Source organism: Etheostoma spectabile, chromosome 5 (genome assembly GCF_008692095.1).
Source record: "Etheostoma spectabile isolate EspeVRDwgs_2016 chromosome 5, UIUC_Espe_1.0, whole genome shotgun sequence".
Taxonomy (NCBI): domain Eukaryota; kingdom Metazoa; phylum Chordata; class Actinopteri; order Perciformes; family Percidae; genus Etheostoma; species Etheostoma spectabile.
Genome location: NC_045737.1, coordinates 21,673,963 through 21,692,623, shown reverse-complemented (window position 1 = coordinate 21,692,623; position 18,661 = coordinate 21,673,963). Strand labels below are relative to the sequence as shown.

At 39.1% G+C, this 18,661-nt stretch overlaps 2 protein-coding genes across 6 annotated transcripts in view; one reads left to right on the top strand and one right to left on the bottom strand.

The window, feature by feature from the left end:
- LOC116689203 (centrosomal protein of 78 kDa) overlaps positions 1-12,529 on the bottom strand; it is a 14,747-nt gene extending 2,218 nt beyond the window's left edge. For 2 of the 3 annotated variants that reach the window (XM_032515626.1, XM_032515627.1), the window contains exons 1-14: positions 12,327-12,529; positions 10,854-11,122; positions 10,485-10,660; positions 10,120-10,192; positions 9,907-10,010; positions 9,578-9,752; positions 9,336-9,449; positions 8,912-8,976; positions 8,674-8,776; positions 7,708-7,813; positions 7,417-7,459; positions 7,143-7,280; positions 6,903-6,980; positions 3,276-3,457 (exon numbers count right to left, since the gene is read on the bottom strand). In XM_032515626.1, coding sequence (XP_032371517.1) covers positions 3,276-3,457; positions 6,903-6,980; positions 7,143-7,280; positions 7,417-7,459; positions 7,708-7,813; positions 8,674-8,776; positions 8,912-8,976; positions 9,336-9,449; positions 9,578-9,752; positions 9,907-10,010; positions 10,120-10,192; positions 10,485-10,660; positions 10,854-11,115 — 1,619 coding nt within the window. In that variant the 5' untranslated portion in view covers positions 11,116-11,122; positions 12,327-12,529. Of the gene's footprint in view, positions 1-3,275; positions 3,458-6,902; positions 6,981-7,142; positions 7,281-7,416; positions 7,460-7,707; positions 7,814-8,673; positions 8,777-8,911; positions 8,977-9,335; positions 9,450-9,577; positions 9,753-9,906; positions 10,011-10,119; positions 10,193-10,484; positions 10,661-10,853; positions 11,123-12,326 lie in introns of those variants that run through there. The other variant, XM_032515628.1, reaches the window with a different exon arrangement.
- A 1,285-nt stretch (positions 12,530-13,814) lies between these two features.
- Positions 13,815-18,661, top strand: part of lifra (LIF receptor subunit alpha a) — a 20,388-nt gene continuing 15,541 nt past the window's right edge. Inside the window, exons 1-2 of one of the 3 annotated variants that reach the window (XM_032515624.1) lie at positions 13,823-13,971; positions 15,664-15,769. The gene's annotated coding sequence lies outside the window, so the exon portion shown is untranslated. Of the gene's footprint in view, positions 13,972-15,663; positions 15,770-18,661 lie in introns of all 3 variants that reach the window. The other 2 variants (XM_032515625.1, XM_032515623.1) reach the window with 2 other exon arrangements.

Sequence of the window (18,661 nt, the reverse complement as noted above, 5' to 3'; positions counted from 1 at the left end):
GATAAAATATTGGGGAACATGAGGGACCAATGAGTCAAAATAAACGAATAAACGACTGCTGGGTGTTTTTTATGAATGCAGCTGTTCACTGTTGATGAGGGTAACAATGATGGCAGCACAGTAAGACACACAGTGGTGTGAAAAAGTGTTTGCCCCCTTCCTAATTTCCTGTTCCTTTGCACGTTTGCAAAACTAAGTGTTTCGGAACATCAAAACAATTTAAACAATAGTCAAGGACAACACAAGTAAACACAAAATGCAATTGTAAATGAAGGTGTATTATTAAAAGGTGAAAAAAAATCCAAACCATCATGGCCCTGTGTGAAAAAGTGATTGCCCCCCTTGTTAAAACATACTATAACTGTGGTTGTCCACACCTGAATTCAATTTCTCTAGCCACAACCAGGCTGATTATTGCACCACCTGTTCACAATCAAGGCATCACTTAAATAGGGCTGCTTGACACAGTAAGGGCACCAGAAGATCCTTAAAAGCTACATCATGCGCGAGACCCAAGAAATTCAGGAACAATTGGAAAGAAAGTATGAGATCTATCAGTCTGGAAAGGGTTATAAAGCCATTTCCAAAGCTTTGGGAATCCAGCGAACCACAGTGAGAGCCATTACCAAAATGGCGAAGAAATGGAACAGTGGGTGACCCTTCCCAGGAGTGGCCGGCCGCCCAAAATTACCCCAAGAGTGCACGCGACGAGTCATCCAAGAGGTCACAAAAGACCCCACAACAACGTCCAAAGAACTGCAGGCTCACTTGCCTATAAGGTAAGCGTTCATGCTCCACCATCAGGAAAAGACTGGGCAAAAATGGCCTGCATGGCAGAGTTCCAAGGAGAAAACCACTACTGAGCAAAAAGAACATCAAAGCTATCTCAATTTCTCCACAACAAATCTTGATGATCCCCAGAGTTTTGGGACAACATTCTGGGGACCGATGAGACAAAAGTGGATCTTTGGAAGGTGTGTGTCCAAGTATATCTGGCGTAGAAGGAACACTGCATTTCATAAAAGAAAACATTATCCAACAGTAAATATGGTGGTGGTAGTGTGATGGTCTGGGGCTGTTTTGCTGCTTCAGGACTGGAAGACTTGCCATGATAAAAGGAACTATGAATTCGCTGTCTACCAAGAGATCCTGAAGGAGAATGTCCGACCATCTGTGGACTCAAGCTGAAACGAACTTGGGTTCTGCAGCAGGACAATGATCTAAACACACCAGCAAGTCCACCACCGAAGGCTGAAGAAAAACAAAAAAGAAGACTTGGAGGGTGGCCTAGCCAAAGTCCTGACTGAATCCTTGAGATGTTGTGGTATGACCTTAAAAAGGCCGTTATGCTCGGAAACCCTCTAATGACTGAATTAGGACAATTCTGCGAAGATGAGTGGGCCAAATTCCTCCAGGACGCTGTAAAGCCTCATTGCACGTTATCGCAAACGCTTGGTTGCAGTGGTTGTCGAAGGGTGGCCCAACCAGTTATTAGGTTTAGGGGGCAATCACTTTTTCCACACAGGAACATTATTGTTTGGATTTTTTTTCACCTTTAATAATAAACACCTTCATTTACAAATTGCATTTTGTGTTTACTTGTGTTGTCCTTGACTCTTGTTTAAATTGGTTTGATGTTCCGAAACACTTAAGTGTGACAAACATGCAAAGGAACAGGAAATGAGGAAGGGGGCAAACACTTTTTCACACCACTGTAGCCATGTTTAAGGACAATACTGAGTACATTCTGGTCCCCACCCATTTACTGCACCTTATGGTTTCAGAACAACTCAGCACCCTTAAATGGCCCTTGAGGATGAATAATAAAGAATAAAAACTAAATTCAATTAAAAAATTAGATAAGGTATTTATGACCAACAAAAAAGGCTGAAATAAACAATAAGAAAAACTGGTGATTTTGTCACAGTGAAACTCATCCTGTCAGAGAGAAACTCATTTGAACAGGGCTCAGATAACTGGTTTCTAAATAGAAGTAGTCAACAGGACAAGAACAAATAGACTGGTGTTGTTGAAAGGCATCTCAGAATGAAACTCAACGTTCTCACATCTACGGTAAATAGTCAGTTTACAAAAAGTAGCCCAGCCTTTGCCATCTTACCCTCAGTCACATGAGAAGATGTCATTTTCATCTTTATGAAAACAAAAAAAGTCTTAAAATACTTGACAGTTCCACGTTGACTTCTGATTGTCATGCATTTCCAGTATATTTTACATTAACTACACAACTTTTTCATTCATAGCAAATTTCACAATGTACCAAAAAAGGGGTCTTTTTTTCCTGCATCGTTCAGTGATATTTTGTAATAAAAGATTACAAAATACATGTATTGTTGCATTATCAAAAAAATGAACTATGATAAATGATTAAGTTGATTAATCAAGTAATTGATCAACGAATAATACGGCTGCATGCAGAGATGTTTGTCTCGAAACAAAGCTTTGATAGATTGTATTATGGGCTTATTGCTGACATGCAGATGATGTTTAACTAGCCTGTATACGTGCAGTTTAGTTTCCCAAATTCCCCGTAACGTAACGCCATTTATACAGGTCCTATCCCCTGACCAATCAGCTATCCTAACCTTAACCACTCAAAGTCAAATGCCTAACCCCAACCAAAGGCTTGGCGTGGCCATAGTGGGATTTGGGAGACTAAACTGCACGCAAACCTAACTCTCATCTGTCACTAACTTTAGCTTTGTCTCATTTTGTGCAGTGCAGGTAGCGCACACTTGGCTTGTCTGAGCTTATTTGTTTTATACAACTGCCTATGGTTTTCTATTGGGAGTTTAGGTTGACATATATTTTTATATAATGTTAAATAATTACAAGACCGTCAGCAGTTGTCTAATGTTGGTTGACAAATTAAGCAATTTTAAGGTATCACTTTGACTTCTAGTACCTGATAAATCTTTAAATGAAAAAATAATAAACAGATTGTTTGATAATAACAATTGTTATTGTGGTCCTAAAAGAACTGCATTCAAAACAGATTCAATTCGAAGAGAAAGGAACATATGACAAGTGCAATAGTGATTCAACTGTCAGAATGAAACTCTATTTTGAACCAGGGTGTCACCAGTTGGGAAAAGCCAACATGGCCAAATGATGAGTAAGCTGAATGCCCAGAATGAAAATGAACATTGTGTAGTTAAATAAACACATTCTTTAAACTGCCTACACCCAGAACTAAATTGGCACCGTTAAAGTAAAAACAGAAATGCCGCACTTGCCAGGTTTTTTATAATACTCACCCAGCATCCTTAAGGAGATCCAGGAAAGCATGGAACTTGGTAAATGAGCTCTCAATGCTCTCAAGGACAACGTCATCTTCAAGAGCACTGAGAGCAGGTGGTGCTGATGCAGAGCCTGTGGCCGCCAGCGCCTCGGACAGGGAGAGGTTGGTGTCACGCAGACGGGCATTCTCCAGCTCATACTGAATAGAAACAAGATAAAGGCAGACTAAAAGGGCAAGCCAATCTGTTGTTTGTTCATTTACAAAACCATGTATTTGAGCGTACAGCACTGTATCTCAGACCCTGGGACTGTCAGGTGGTTTTGAGACTAGGCCTGCACGATTAATCGTTATAAAATAATGATCTCCATTCACCCTGTTCACGATTTAATTTTTTAAAATGAATTTGAAATATATATACACACACACACACACACACACACGCACGCACGCACGCACGCACACACACGTTACTACTTTCTTCTGTGAGTTTTAAACAGACTGTATAAAATATATAAATTTGAAGAAAAGAAATGTATACATTTTTTTTTAGCGCTCCAAGCACTGCAATGCTCTCCCTTCTCTTCATTAAGGCCTCTATGTTTACAGGCTTGTGGTGATGCGCAGATGTGCTATAGGTGCCAAAAACAATCGATGTTTGGTTTGGAGTTTGGAGTCTTTGTCAATGTCTTTCATAGAGCAAATAATGTTATATTTTTCCAACCGTGACATTTCTCGTAGACGTGTATAGTTTTCGACTGGGAACCCAAAAATTCCGACATTCCATGTAAAATTGAACACAACTAACAACATAGTCCGTGTCCCTCACCTGGCCTCATGGTGGTACCAAGCGTTGGAAGAAAACAACAGAGTCCTATTTGATGACGACTGTGTCAGATAAAAGCAAGTATCTTGCAGAGTAAGGTGGTAAAATATGTGGACAGTTTATTACAGGGAAACATTCCACAAATTTGAAATGTATGGATATGTAAGGCCAGCAGCATGACGGAGACAACAGCAGGACACTACAGGCTGCTTTCACCGGCGACCCGGGAGCTGGTTAGTAAATACACAGGAACAGCAAAAGAGGGAGGGAATGTGGGTTAAAATGTGGATTAATACTGGGATGTCTACAAAACTGTGCGAGTCGATTGACTTCAAAAAGTTTGCCACTTTACTCGAACCAAAGTTCAAAACACCTGTTGATGTCTGTCTTCTTTAGTCTGTTGGTTGTTTGGGTTTTTCTCCTGGAACACGTCAAACACATTCTGCACTCACTGCGGCGTCTTGTGTTGCCTGTTTACATATCTGTGCTCATCATCATATGTACATTGTTTGTACTGGTGTTATTGTTGAATACATATTTCTAAAATCGTATTATGTTTTTGTCGAGTTATTATTACACAATACTTTTTTCTGACCCCCGATAAATCCCATATACAAAACCCGTATGACAAAAAAGACTAAACTAATATAAACTAAACTAAAACTAAGTATTTTCAAAAAATAAACTAGCAAACCCGCTTACAAAACTAATTAAAACTAAACTGAATTTGAAAACAAAAAGCCAAAACAAAATAAAAAACTAATGAAAAATGCAAAACTATAATAACCTTGGTTTGGTACTGCCAATTTGTTTTGTTATGGTCAAAAAAATCTAGACAGAGAGAATTGTGATATACACTACCGTTCAAAAGTTTGGGGTCACATTGAAATGTCCTTATTTTTGAGGAAATCACTGTACTTTTCAATGAAGATAACTTTAAACTAGTCTTAACTTTGAAGAAATACACTCTATACATGCTAATGTGGTAAATGACTATTCAGCTGCAAATGTCTGGTTTTTGGTGCAATATCTACATAGGTGTATAGAGGCCCATTTCCAGCACTATCACTCCAGTTTCTAATGGTACAATGTGTTTGCTCATCGGCTCAGAGCTAATTGATGATTAGAAAACCCTTGTGCAATCATGTTCACACATCTGAAAACGTTTAGGTCGTTACAGAACTACAAAACTGACCTTCCTTTGAGCAGATTGAGTTTCTGGAGCATCACATTTGTGGGGTCAATTAAACGCTCAAAATGGCCAGAAAAAGAGACTTTCATCTGAAACTCGACAGTCTATTCTTGTCCTTAGAAATGAAGGCTATTCCATACGAGACATTGCTAAGAAATTGAAGATTTCCTACAACGGTGTGTACTACTCCCTTCAGAGGACAGCACAAACAGGCTCTAACCAAAGTAGAAAAAGAGTGGGAGGCCGCGTTGCACAACTGAGAGAGAAGATAAGTACATTAGAGTCCTATTTTAGAAACAGACGCCTCACAGGTCCCCAACTGGCATCTTCATTAAATAGTACCCCAAAACACCAATGTCCCATCTACAGTGAAGAGGCGGCTGCGGGATTCTGGGCTTCAGGGCAGAGTGGCAAAGAAAAAGCCATATCTAGACTGGCCAATAAAAGAAAAGATTAAGATGGGCAAAAGAACACAGACATTGACAGAGGACTGGAAAAAAGTGTTGTACGGATGAATCCAAGTTTGAGGTTGTTTGGATCACAAAGAAGAACGTTTGAGACGCAAAACAATGAAAAGAGTTGGAAGAATGCCTGACGCCATCTGTTAGCATGGTGGAGGTAATATGATGGTCTGGGGTTGCTTTGGTGCTGGTAAGGTGGGAGATTTGTACAGGGTAAAAGGGATTCGAATAAGGAAGGCTATCACTCCATTTTGCAACGCCATCATACCCAGTGGACAGCGTTGATTGGAGCCAATTTCATCCTACAACAGGACAACAACCCTAAACACACCTCCAAATTGTGCAAGAACTATTTAGAGCAGAAGCAGCAGCTGGTATTCTATCGGTAATGGAGTGGCCAGCGCAGTCACCAGATCTAACCCCATTGAGCTGTTGTGGGAGCACTTGACTGTATGGTACGCAGAAGTGCCCATCCAACCAATCCAACATGTGGGAGCTGCTCTTGAAGCGTGGGGTGCACTTCTCCAGATTACCTCAAAATTAACAGCTAGAATGCCAAAGGTCTGCAATGCTGTAATTGCTGCAAATGGAGGATTCTTTGACAAAAGCAAAGTTTGATGTAAAAAAATCTTATTTCAATCAAATCATTATTTCTAATCTTGTCATGTCTTGACTCTATTTTCTATTCATTTCACAACATATGGTGGTGAATAAGTGTGACTTTTCAGGAAAACACAAAATTGTTTGGGTGACCCCAAACTTTTGAACGGTAGTGTAAATTCAAAGCAAAATAATCGTGATTCCTATTATCCCCCAAATCGTGCAGGCCTATTTGAGGGACACGACAAAATTGGGGATTACAAGTATTTTATTAAGAAAATGTGTGTGTGTTCGCTACAAAAAAACTGTGTGCAGTCAACCGAGGAAGTGGTTAGAAGAACTCTTGATATATAGTTTAGGCCTTAAACTGCATACAAGTGAATTGTTTAAAGGTTACGAAAACAAGAACCAGACAGAGGCATCTGCCTGGAGATAAGACGACAACGCCCAGATGACTGATGACTGCAAACTGATGACTGCTGCACAAAAAAAAGGTTTGAGGGGAAACTGAATAAAAATAAATAAGAGACAAAATCCTGTGTTAGTATATTTTGACATTACCAGTACCTCCATGAGCCTTGACTCAGCTTTCAGTCTGGCTCTGCGCTCCTCTGCCAGCCTCAGACGACACTCTTTTAGCTCCATCTGCTGGGCATGCATTAGAACACACACACAAATACACAACCTGCTCAAAGTTCTTCAAAGTAAACTGATAAACTCCAAAACTGTCAACCTGGTGAAACCTGTTGACAAAACTTAAAAAGTTCCAGAAAATGTTAAGTTGGTAGGCAGCCTGCTGTGACTTACCTGCATATATTCAAACTTCCGTCCAGTGATCCTGTCCTGGAGACTAAGAGAAGACTGTCTCTCCTCCACTTCCACTTCTTCCTCATCCTCCTCTCCCTCTGAATCTGACTCCACAGTAACCTTCACAGTGGCTGCACCCTAATGAAAACCGTGTGTTTCAACAAATGATGATACAATGAAAATACAGTTTGATTACACTTGGCAGGGTTCTGATCCCTTTGCAAATTTCCGTCATTTCTACAGTAATACACTTTACATAAAAAAGGAAACTTACCTGGAAGCTTTGATCTAACACACAAACTCCAGGAGGCATACCTCTGCAACAAAGGGATCCAACATAATATTAGTCTTTGATTCATTGAGCGCAATACCTGGTAAATGTTTGGTAAAAAAAACACACAAAAAAAACACTATGTTCTCTTCTGGTTGGTTGAGAAGACATGTTCCATAAATGCAGCCAAACACTGTTCTATCAATGTGGCAATTAAAAAATTACACATAATACAAGTGAAAACAGTGTTTTAATTTGAACAAAAAGTAAATTGTTTTGTCAACATGTCCTCACCTCTGGCGTCCAGCTCGTGCAGCAGCACGCCAAGGCACACAACTGGAGTGGGAATAGAGCTTCTGTGTCTGAGCAATCCCTGAAGGAGAAGTTCCTTTACGAGGGGCTGCAGCAGAAAGAGAGCCATGTAAAGAACTGGAAATTCACAAATGGAAAAATGTAAGCCACACAGAGTTTTTCTGCGACATTGGCTATTGACCTCTGTTTTAGAACACAGACGGGTAGTAAGGACGTGATATACTGTGTGGATCCATGAGGTGCTTTACATCTGGAAAAAGCAGGTTCTAAACATCACAAGCAAAAGAAATTGAGGCTGGCAAGTCCAGCTGAAATTTATTTTAGTTAGTGTATCAGTTACGAGACATCCTGGTACTCGTCATCTTTTGCTTTTGATATTTACTACAGGGTATCAAACCCAAAGTATCTGAGAGTGTTGGCTTTGGTGTCAGGCAAGGACCTACAAAATGTTGTCATATAAATAATTCTATTGAAGACATCTAAACCGTATCAAACACTTTTCTGCACCAGTCAGCAGAGCTGTCTGGATTAACAAAGGGAGAACAGGATAAAGTTCTTACCATGTCTCCAAATGACTTAAAAGCCAAAAGTTGAGAAGTCAGAAAAAGAAAAAATTGGTATGAGATAATTGACGCTATATAAAAACAGAACCAAAGAAATCCAACACTTAAGGCTGTTCTTGCTTTTGCACAGCTAGACAGTTTATGTTACTTACAGCAACAAAACTAGATCTATTTATGAGCCTGATGAAGTGCTGGAGTAAAACCTTTCCCAATGTTAATAAAATAAAAAAGATCAAATATAATTGTGTGGGCTGATGGTGTGGACACCCCCACAAATATCTGTTTGTCTGACTAGGGATACAATGACCTCAATGGTTTGAAGTCACAGACAGGTGCCTATGATTCATGTAGAATTGTGAGAAACAAGAAAAATATAAACATATACCTATCCTACATGAAGTTTTCCCTCTGGCTGTACTGGGTAGTGCTCGCCTCTTTGGACCAGAAGTTCTCTTTGGCTCTGAGGCTGCAGGCTTGATCCAGCAGTACTACAGTACAACAGTACAACATTAGGAAGACACAAGTCATGGGCACAACTTTGTAACAAATATGCAGCAAGCATGCAAATACACCATCATCATTCATTTAGACTTTGAATGAAGAAATTAGCTCAGGACACTCACCTCTGGTGACTGTCCATGAGCATTCATCAGAACTTTCTCTAGTATAGTTTTAATTAGGACCTTGTCTGTAAAAGAATAAAAAAAACAAAAAGAAATTTTATATATTTGTTTTTTAGATAGGTTTTAAACCATTATAGTACTAAATTAAGTACAGTATAAGAGAACAAGTATGGCATTTTTCCAGTGTGAAAACCCAACATACTCAAAAAAACTGGTTAGGATTAGTACAATGCAAATACACAGCCAAATAAAAATACAACAGTGCACAACCTGCACCTAGAGGCTGCAATGTTTATTACACCAACAATCCAAAAGTTATGTGTGGAACAAACATACCAATAATTTCAAATCATATTGGCCAAAGTTCTATGCAGTGTGAAAAAATCTAGAAAATGTTATGACTTTGGCTGAGGTAGCTTCTTACCAATTAAAGGGTTACTACGGATATCCAGGACACAAAGAGCAGAATTGGTTTTCAAGGCTTCTAGCAAACGACGAGCTCCTTCGTTGGACAGACCACACCTCTGAAGGTCAATAGCTGTTCAAACAAGTTACAAAACAGAAACAGAAAACCTGAGCAAAATTCCTACAAAAAGGAAAAAAGCCGCTAAAAACAAACTTCTCTTTGTCTCATTGAATTTCACTCAAACCCAAACACCTACTAACCTTTGACCCAAAGGTCCTCTGCTAGTTCATGCGCAAGAGCAGCAGCACCTCGGTCCCCAATCAAAGTGTTACAGTTCAGGGTGATACGACGGAGACCTCCCATTCCCTCAAACTGTGGCTGTCGATACCTCAGAGACTCTGCCCATGCAGTGCCATGCCTCTGCATTCCCTGATGCTGAGGAAAAAAATACACTCTTATTCAATATATGTTTTTTTTATTTTTTATAATACAGAACATTTTTTTTTAATGAGTTTACAATTAATGATAAATCACACAAATTGGCACAAAATTGTATGCCAGGTAAAGTCTTACGTATTACATATTGCACCTTGATGATGTTGGCCATGTGCTCTGCCCCTCTCCAGGTGAGATTGCATCCTGTGAAATCTACCACCCTGATGCTAGCAGAATACTTCACACTCTGGCAAATGACTGAAATGCATGAAGATAAAAATCACAAAGACAACATGTTCACATTCACTAAAATCATGAGAAGGCTTTCTGGACAATAAAAGGAAAAAAATACTGTAAAGATACATACCCTCTAAGCCCTCATCAGAAATTGGACAGTTAGCCAGAGATAGGTTTTCCAAGGAGACACTTTTTGAAAAACCCTAGAATTAAACAAAACATATTAGTCTTTTTTTTTTTTTTTTACCAAATTCCACTCTTATACGGAGCAGGTTTGACATATGTCCCAAACATGGCAATATTCACTACAGTTTATCATTAGCCAATTCTCAAAACTTACAGCTAAGAAATTGTCCCAACTGTGTAAAGAATAAAAGTGATGCTAATGAGCTTAGGATTCTGTGCCAGTCTCGCTGAATAAGCAACAAAACAGCAATAGAATGGTTTAAACATGACTGCTCAAACTGCAAAATATATTCTCAGGCAATTGTTTACTTTTGTCAGGGTGATGAGGTCCCTCTTTCTCAGTGGAAGTCCATTAAGCTGCAGAGTCTTGAGGTTGGGAGAGATAGTCACACACTCTCTCAGGGCCTTGCACAACTTAAATGTCATGTCCTTAGAGCGAATGGCTGGGATCCTCTTCCTGAAGCTAGACTTATAGTACCTTCTATCTGAAATTGGTGGCCATATGATTAATGTTTAAATACAAAATTGGTAAGTCATTTAAGTTTTAAATGTAACTTATCCTGTACATGTTTCAATAACATTAGGCATTACGTAATTAGTAACAAGTAATTAAGAGGGTAAGAGGGTTAACTTTTTTTCCACTATTTATTGATGTACCCGGTTTATATTCTGCCTTACCTGCATCTCCTGAAGCAAGACTTGCTTGGTATGCGCTACTTATTGCAATGTGGTGCAGGTGTTTGTTAATACAGATAGAGTTGAGAATGGGTGGCCAGTCGGTGAGTTTGACCCTGTCTCCATTAAAGTCCAGCTTCCCTTTGTCAAGGTTCATCTTCACAGCGAGGAGAGGAACTGATTCTTGTCTTGCACAGGCAAAGTCATAGTATGCCATAAAGTCCTGGGCACCCTGCCGCCGAATGTGAGCACTGTCTTGAACCATCTTTGACCTAGGAAATAAAGCTTGTTTGAAGTCATTAGGCAAACTTTTCACAAGTCAGAATTATTCAAGATTATTAATACCGTGAGATTAAATACTGCTGTGGTGCTGGTGGGAGAACTGTATTAAAACGTGACTAGACATTTCTTTCAAAGTGTTTCTAGTCGCATTAGTAAATATTTTGATATCTGTTACCAAAAATAGTTGTTGGGTACAATCTTAGGAGCAGCACAACTCCTTTCACATATGTGAAGAACGTTTGGGAAACTTTGATGATTTACAAAGAAGCATTTAATGGAATCTCAATTGAGGAGAAAATGTAGGCAGACAGTACAGTTTAACCACAATGTGTTATCATCTCGTGCTGTCCCAATTCTCTCTGAAAATCCTGTCTTCCTGAAGATGTATTTAAACTCATGCTGGTGGCATTAAGTTTAGCTGAACCTTCAATGTAAACAAAGATATTGCAGGCGCCATAAACTCAAAAGCTTAACCCAAATACCTCAGCACAAACAGAACGTGTTATGTATGAACTTTCTCCATGACCTGGGCAGGATTTGCTTGAGACAGTACTGTGTTTTCATACAGCTTCTACGTCTCCCGTCTTCTATGGAGACACAGTGTTGAACTACTCCTGCCTAAGAAAGGTTATGAGATTGTGTTGGACACTGACCTGAATAAGACCTGGGTACCACTGTCTCAACATACATAGCATGAGTATACAAGAGTGGCCCCATATAATAATTGATTGGTGCTAACTAAAACGGTAGGGAAACGTAAGTGTACATATTTTGATAGCTTGTTATCACAAAACGACGGCCAGTAGTGAATAGCTAGTTCTGTCTAGCAAACACCTCTCCAGTCACTATTCGGTCAACTTTCCTCTAGCTGAGATTACGGGGTCACAGATTTCAGGGTAACGCCTGAAAGTTAACGTTAAACATTACAGTAACTTAAAAGCGTACAGATAGTTTGGTTGGCAAGCATTAAGTAGAAACTAAGTTGAAATGTGCAGTGCAGCATAGTTAGCTAACGCTAGCTAGCAGTCAGCGGTAGTTGCAGTGGCGTTTGCAAGCTAAGCTCCTAGCAACCGCTGGTAATGAAGGAGACTCTAACATTAGTGCCATTAACAAGCCGCGGAGGTCGTTTTTAGCCGTAGCTACTTTCATGCATTATTAAATAACATTTAATCGAACTAAAACAAAATATTATACCTTTCACATGAAGGTTCTACTGTCGCGGAACTGTTCTCTCGGTTGTCCTTGACCACTGTCTCACGTTACTTCTGTTATTGATGCTGAAGATATGTGGCAAGCGTACGGTGCTCAAGCGCTCAAAAGTGGCGCTGTTGTGCCAGCAAAGCCTCGCCCACCTCTCTTACTCGCTGTGCTGCGTGTGAGTCCATCCAGAGCACTGCTGCCACCTATCGGAGCTGAGATGCCGAAAACGGGACCGAATAGAAGGCTCCATTTATGTTCATGCTGTGCTTAAAACGTATTTAAATGTATTTACAGATGACAAGTAAGTGTACATGCTAAATCCATCGTTAAACCATTCAGACAGTACAAGCATCAGTCAGAATTTGATGGAGATTGTTTCTTAAAAAAACAAAAAAACAAAACGCTAAATGCTATTGATAAATCTATAATCCTGATTGCCGACTTTATATTAATAAGATCATATTGTTTTATTGGCCAAGTGTACAATGTAGCCTACAAGGAAATTGACTTGGTGGCACAGTGCACTAAAACAAGAAAATTAAAAGTTAAGTTACGAGATTAAAGAAAGTGGAATAGAACAATTATATAAAGTTAAGAATGATAAAAAAATTACTACTTTAGGATACTGTTTGGCATTGTTTGCAAGTTAATAATAATAAATAGGCTTCATAATGCACAGTCCTGGCAATATATTGCAAATATTGCACATATTGGGCAACCCACAGGGGTTGTACTGTAACCATACTGTTAGTTAGCTTTCGGTAGAATCATATGACATTTTAAATCATCATTATTTATGCGCTGCGTAGGCTAACCATAGATTTGCACATGCATGTCAAGTATTAGGCTATATATGTGCATAGTACACATTTTTTTGGAATTTCGTTCCTCTAATTTATCAATTTAATGTAGGTTATTATATAGGCTATTATATATTTGAAGTAGTTAATTTTCACAATATGTTCTTGACCAGCTGTGACATTACATTTCTAACCAGGGGATTAAAAAAAATATCTGTTGTCTAAATGAATGAATTAGAGAACAAGTCATTATACAACAACAACAACAACAACAACAACAACAACAACAACAATAACAACAACAACAACCACAACATCAACAAAGGGGGAAATAATTTTGTTTTATTTACTTGATAAAAGTACACAGCCTACAAATTTGTCGATTTTACATGTGATTTGTCCCAACAGACGAAAATTTGCGTATTAATATCGTGATAACGATCACCCACCCCATTATATTTATTCAGTAATGATTTTGGCTGTAGAAGTTAAATCCATTGACAACATTTCAGATACTGAATATGTTATTAAGTTCTAAATTATTGAATATTGGGTTTACGTAACATATATCGCCGTTTTTCCTGTGTGACTCCAACATAGCACGACAACGCCCTCTCCCCTGTGAAAAACAGTTTAGTTGTATGCCTATTGGTTAGTGCAAGTGTCAATCAAACGCCTGATTCGCTCTATTCCAGTAATCCCAACCTACTCTCTGGACTCATTGGGAATGGTCTAACTAGCTACTCAGCACGGGGAAGGTTTTTTAGTACTGGGCTATTGAATATATTTAGCAGATACCGTTTTTAACAGGACCGAAAAGGATTCTTGCTGCATCAGAGGTAATGTTGTCGTTATTTGAACTTATAATACCCGTTTAACGTAGTTCGTAGATGGCAGCTAACGTTACTGTAACGTTAACGTTAGCTAGCAGTGTTTTCCCAAACAACAGTGGCCTCTTTAGCGTGTGTGTGGTGTGGTGGGGTGCTGGTTGCTAGCAAAGTGAATTTAAAATGACATTTAACTTATCTTTTCCAAATTTGTCCCCCTTGATAAAATGTTTTTTGTTTTTGTTTTTACAAACGCTACCTAAATGTATGAAGTGTGTGCACTGTCTGTCAGTTGTTTATGAAAAGACTTTACACTCATTCACGTTATAGTAATCATGCTCCCCAGCTGCTAATGCTAATGATGCAAAATGTCCTGTGATGATGCAGTTTGGGATACCTGCTGTATTAGGCACCTTTTCTGCACGATCAGAATAAAAAAGAAAATAGCTTTTACGCATGAACGCCTACTTTGTGTTGACTGAGCAAGCACATTTATTATTATATTATTATTATTTTTATGTAGTTGGGACCCCAATTGTGTTATATGGCAGTATGATAATGGATAATTCGTCATCATGGTTGTTTTTGTTCACAAATTGAATAGTCAGATCAACTCATCTTTTGTGATTATTTCGTAATATTTAGATTACCCAGCCAGTGTGCTCCAGTATGGATCATAGACTGTGTTGTTCTCTCTCTTGGTCTCAAAAAGATAAGGACCATGTTACACTATATTGTGTTCAAATTAGAATCGAAAAATGGAGTATTTCCAAGTAACACTTACAAAGGATTTGCTTTTGTGGATGGTGCGTACATAAATTAACACATTAAAGGAAGTTAATGTGAAAGAAACTTTAAAAGAAAATCTAGTGTGTTGCTTAAATACAGTCTGCATGCACAGAATATTTTTTTGTTGTTGCTGTAAACATAGTATCTTCTCACAGAAAACTGGGTGGGGCAATTATGTCATTAAAAAAGAAAATTAAATAATTACGGATGTCACGATACCAGTAGAATTTCACGATACTCTATACCCAATTCAATACCACAGTAAAAAACCAAAACAATAAATCCAATTTACTCCCTTTTATAATGTGCATTTCAGTTCAAGTATTTCAGTTCACCTGGAACTTCAAAACAGCAAGTTAAGTCTGTTCTTAGCACAAGCACTAATGTTAACGTTAGGCTCTATGTGATTAATAACGGCACAGAGAAACAGACTTACTTGTATTGGACCATCTCTACTAAAGACCTCTGCCGGTTAGGCCGGCTACCTTCAGTTTATACTGACTGGAATCCTTATTCAGTTATTTAATTGTGCGGCTCTTCTAGACTTTATGGGACCAAATGGATCAAATTCTCATAGCAAATGTAATCATTTTGTGGGGGTTGTGACGCTCAAAAATATGTATACACTGATTAACAGATGTCTCTTTTATCAAGTAAGCCTATAGGAAGAAGTATTTTTGGGCCCCATTGCATCATATGGAGCTAAGATAAGACTGTTTGTGTGCTTTCCTTGGTACCAGTCACTTGGTTGTCTCTGCTAAAGAACTAGTATATTTCACTCAAGGTTGGACTGGCATGCTTTTGACTCTTACTATGTGTATTAATTTATCTTAAGATAGTAATATAGAAGCAAAAATCTAAAAGCAAATTGTGTATGTATAAAGGGATTTATTTTTATTCACTGTTACTTCAAAGATTTGAATTTACATTCAGGAAGGCTTACAGGGAAAAGGAAGGAAACAATGTTTGGTTGAGGTCCAAAACACACACGCACAGGACTGAATGTCCCTTCTCCACTGAGGTCAGAGTACCAACATTTCACACAAACACACTCATCTGTTAACTCTCTGTTTTTTTCACCTATTCTCTTCCGGTCTTCCTCTCGTCCCATTTAAAGGTCAAACATAATTAGCAGCAACTTTAGCTCTTGTTTCAAAATGTCACCACACTTAGATCAGTAAACAGAAGAGGCACTGTGTTCTTATTTTATTTGGTCCCGCTAGTCATCGTCTGACAGCGTAATGACAGCGTTGCTGAGTGTAGGCCGAGAACAGACACACACAGGTTTTTCCTAAGTTTGGCTTCAGCTGCCATTCTACACAGTTTTAGTAAAGAAAATAGTATCTTAGGTTTTGTTCTTTGTTTTTTAAAATGTGGTTTTGATAATAAGGTGATTTTAAGGTTGGTGGTTCTACTGTATAAATGGAAAAATCTTAAAAAAACACTCAGACCATATCTCATACTGCAGGCAGGCAAAATACATATGGGAAAACACTATAGGTCAAAAATAAAAGGTTTCATCATAATCTGATGTCTATTAAGATGTGAAGAACCTGTCTAAGCTTGTTGTAGTGTTTTGCATGAGTAGTCTTTCTCTCTCCAAGGTGTGGAGTTATAGAGTAGTAATTTTGGCTGTTGGTGGCTATGTTTCCAGTTCACTTATTTTTGTCCTGGTTTTTGCTCGAGCGGGGATTACGTTTTACTTAAGATTTCTTTTAGACTGAAACTAGTGTTGAAATAGTTGATAGATCAAGAAGTAGGTTGACTAAACAACAAAAAGGCTAGTTATCATGGGATGTAATGTGCCACAGCCAACACAAGCACACACCTACGCACTCAAAACAAACAGTGCCAGTAACTGCATATTTTCTGACTTGCACGATAAATAAATATCTGAATTAATACTGGAAATGGGTATGATGTGTTGTGTATGTCCTGACTGGGTTTGTTTAATATTTTACTACCACCTTGTGTTTAACTACTGTGGAATTAGTGGTGACTAGAGCCCAACCGATAAAGGATTTTTAAGACCCATACAAATATTTCAAATATTTTCAAAAATTCAAAAATGTAACTGCCACATGTGACCTGTCCTTTCCTCTATGTTATGATTTTGTTTATGCTGTTTTTGTTTGTATTGTAATGGTGTGCGTCTTGGCCCGGGGCCTGTTGCACGAAACTAGGATAAGGGATTAAGCCGGGATATTCAAGTTATCCTGGATGAATTTAGCTTGGACGGTTGCACGAAACCAGATTGAATTAAGCCCAGCCAAGTAACCATGGAGATTTATTCTTGCGGCTAGCTGGTCCAGAGCAGGCTAAGAGCCAGGCTAAGATTAATCTGGAGTCTCATGGTCAAATCAGGGCCGTCTGACCCAAATAAACGTGTTTAACAGTTATTGCGTTGTCTGCATGTGTTCTGCTTTATTTATATTAACATACATTAGCCTACTTGTCACTTTTGTTTTCGCGAGTTCGATTTAAACCCTACTACGGTTGTTTAGATGTTAGAAATGGTTGCACTGGCACCCTGATGTGGAGTGGGACTTTTCCCGGTGGGACGGTACTATGTCGAGGCTGCCTGGCGTGCGGCCGCTGCCCGGTGGCCGGTGCCCGGTGCCCGGTGCCCGGTGCCCGGTGCCCGGTGGCCGGTGGCTACCGCCTGCCAGCAGACTACGAGTCGCGTCAGTGTCCACTCTCTCTGTAAAAGTAGAGATGAGCAGCGCAGCGTCCGTGGTCTCAGCTTCAGGTTTCTACAGGACGCGCTCCGGGGATTAAGTGTGACGATATTAATGTAGCGATATTCCCAGATGATAATAATGGCAGACTGGTCAGAGACCAATACATTCATGATTTCTTGTTCTTGTTGCTTGTCCTTCTCTAATGAAGGGTAGTTTGTGTTACTCCTTAATAAGTGGGCCTATTGTTTTTTGTTATAGCTTACATTGGTTTCATAACCTTCCTAATAAGTCTCACATCACCGGTATAATAACGTGGCCTATATACAGCACATATGTAGTGTAGTTATCATTCATCACACTGGGAACACCACGATGCTTCTTCATCTTTTTATTTTGGTGCGGTCACTTGTCAGAAGAATAAAAAAAACATGAATATTGTTTTCCATATGCTCACAGCGTGTATTGAAGTCATTTACTTTTTTCTAGTTGTTGTCCCTTTCTGATTGTTCTGTATGAACATTAATTGCACAAAGAAATAGATATAGCTTATAGAGATTTGGGCATGGTTGTAAAACATGTTCTCACGTTGTGAATAAGGGTTTGAAATTAAGCCTAAAGTCCGTAGGGTCCATTTCCGAGGAAAATTAGTTCCCTCTGCTCACTTTTGAGGCAAAGTAGATATTTTTAAACCCCCCCACACATTCAGTAGGGTCGCTATGTTGGGCTTTTTTTCTCCGTTTGATAAGAGCCGTATTTCCTTTTTGCATATCTTCTCCTCCTCGTTACTGTCCATTAGAAGCTGCTGCTCATGGGTGAAACATTTGGCGCATGCGTCTTCTCATCTCTGCATCAGTAAATCTGTGATCGATAACGTGGTCTATTTGAGAAAGCCGTGAACGTGCACTTATCCTGGCTATCTACACCTGGCTCGACATAGCTCCACCTGTTTATCCTGGCTCGGCAAACGTGCAACCGATTAAGCCGCGATGAGCAGGTCTCACTAAGTCAAGCTGCGCTTTTTCACTCATCGCGATATCTTTATTCTACTTTCGTGCAACAGGCCCCAGGTCTCCCTCGAAAAAGAGATTTCAATCTCAAGGGACTTCCTGGTTAAATAAAGGTTAAATAATAAAAAAAAGAATTGGTTATTTCAAAATCCGAAATGCCGATGTATTTAAAAAAAATCCAGGAATACGTTACAAAACGTAAACAGATTTCCCTAACATTAGTTA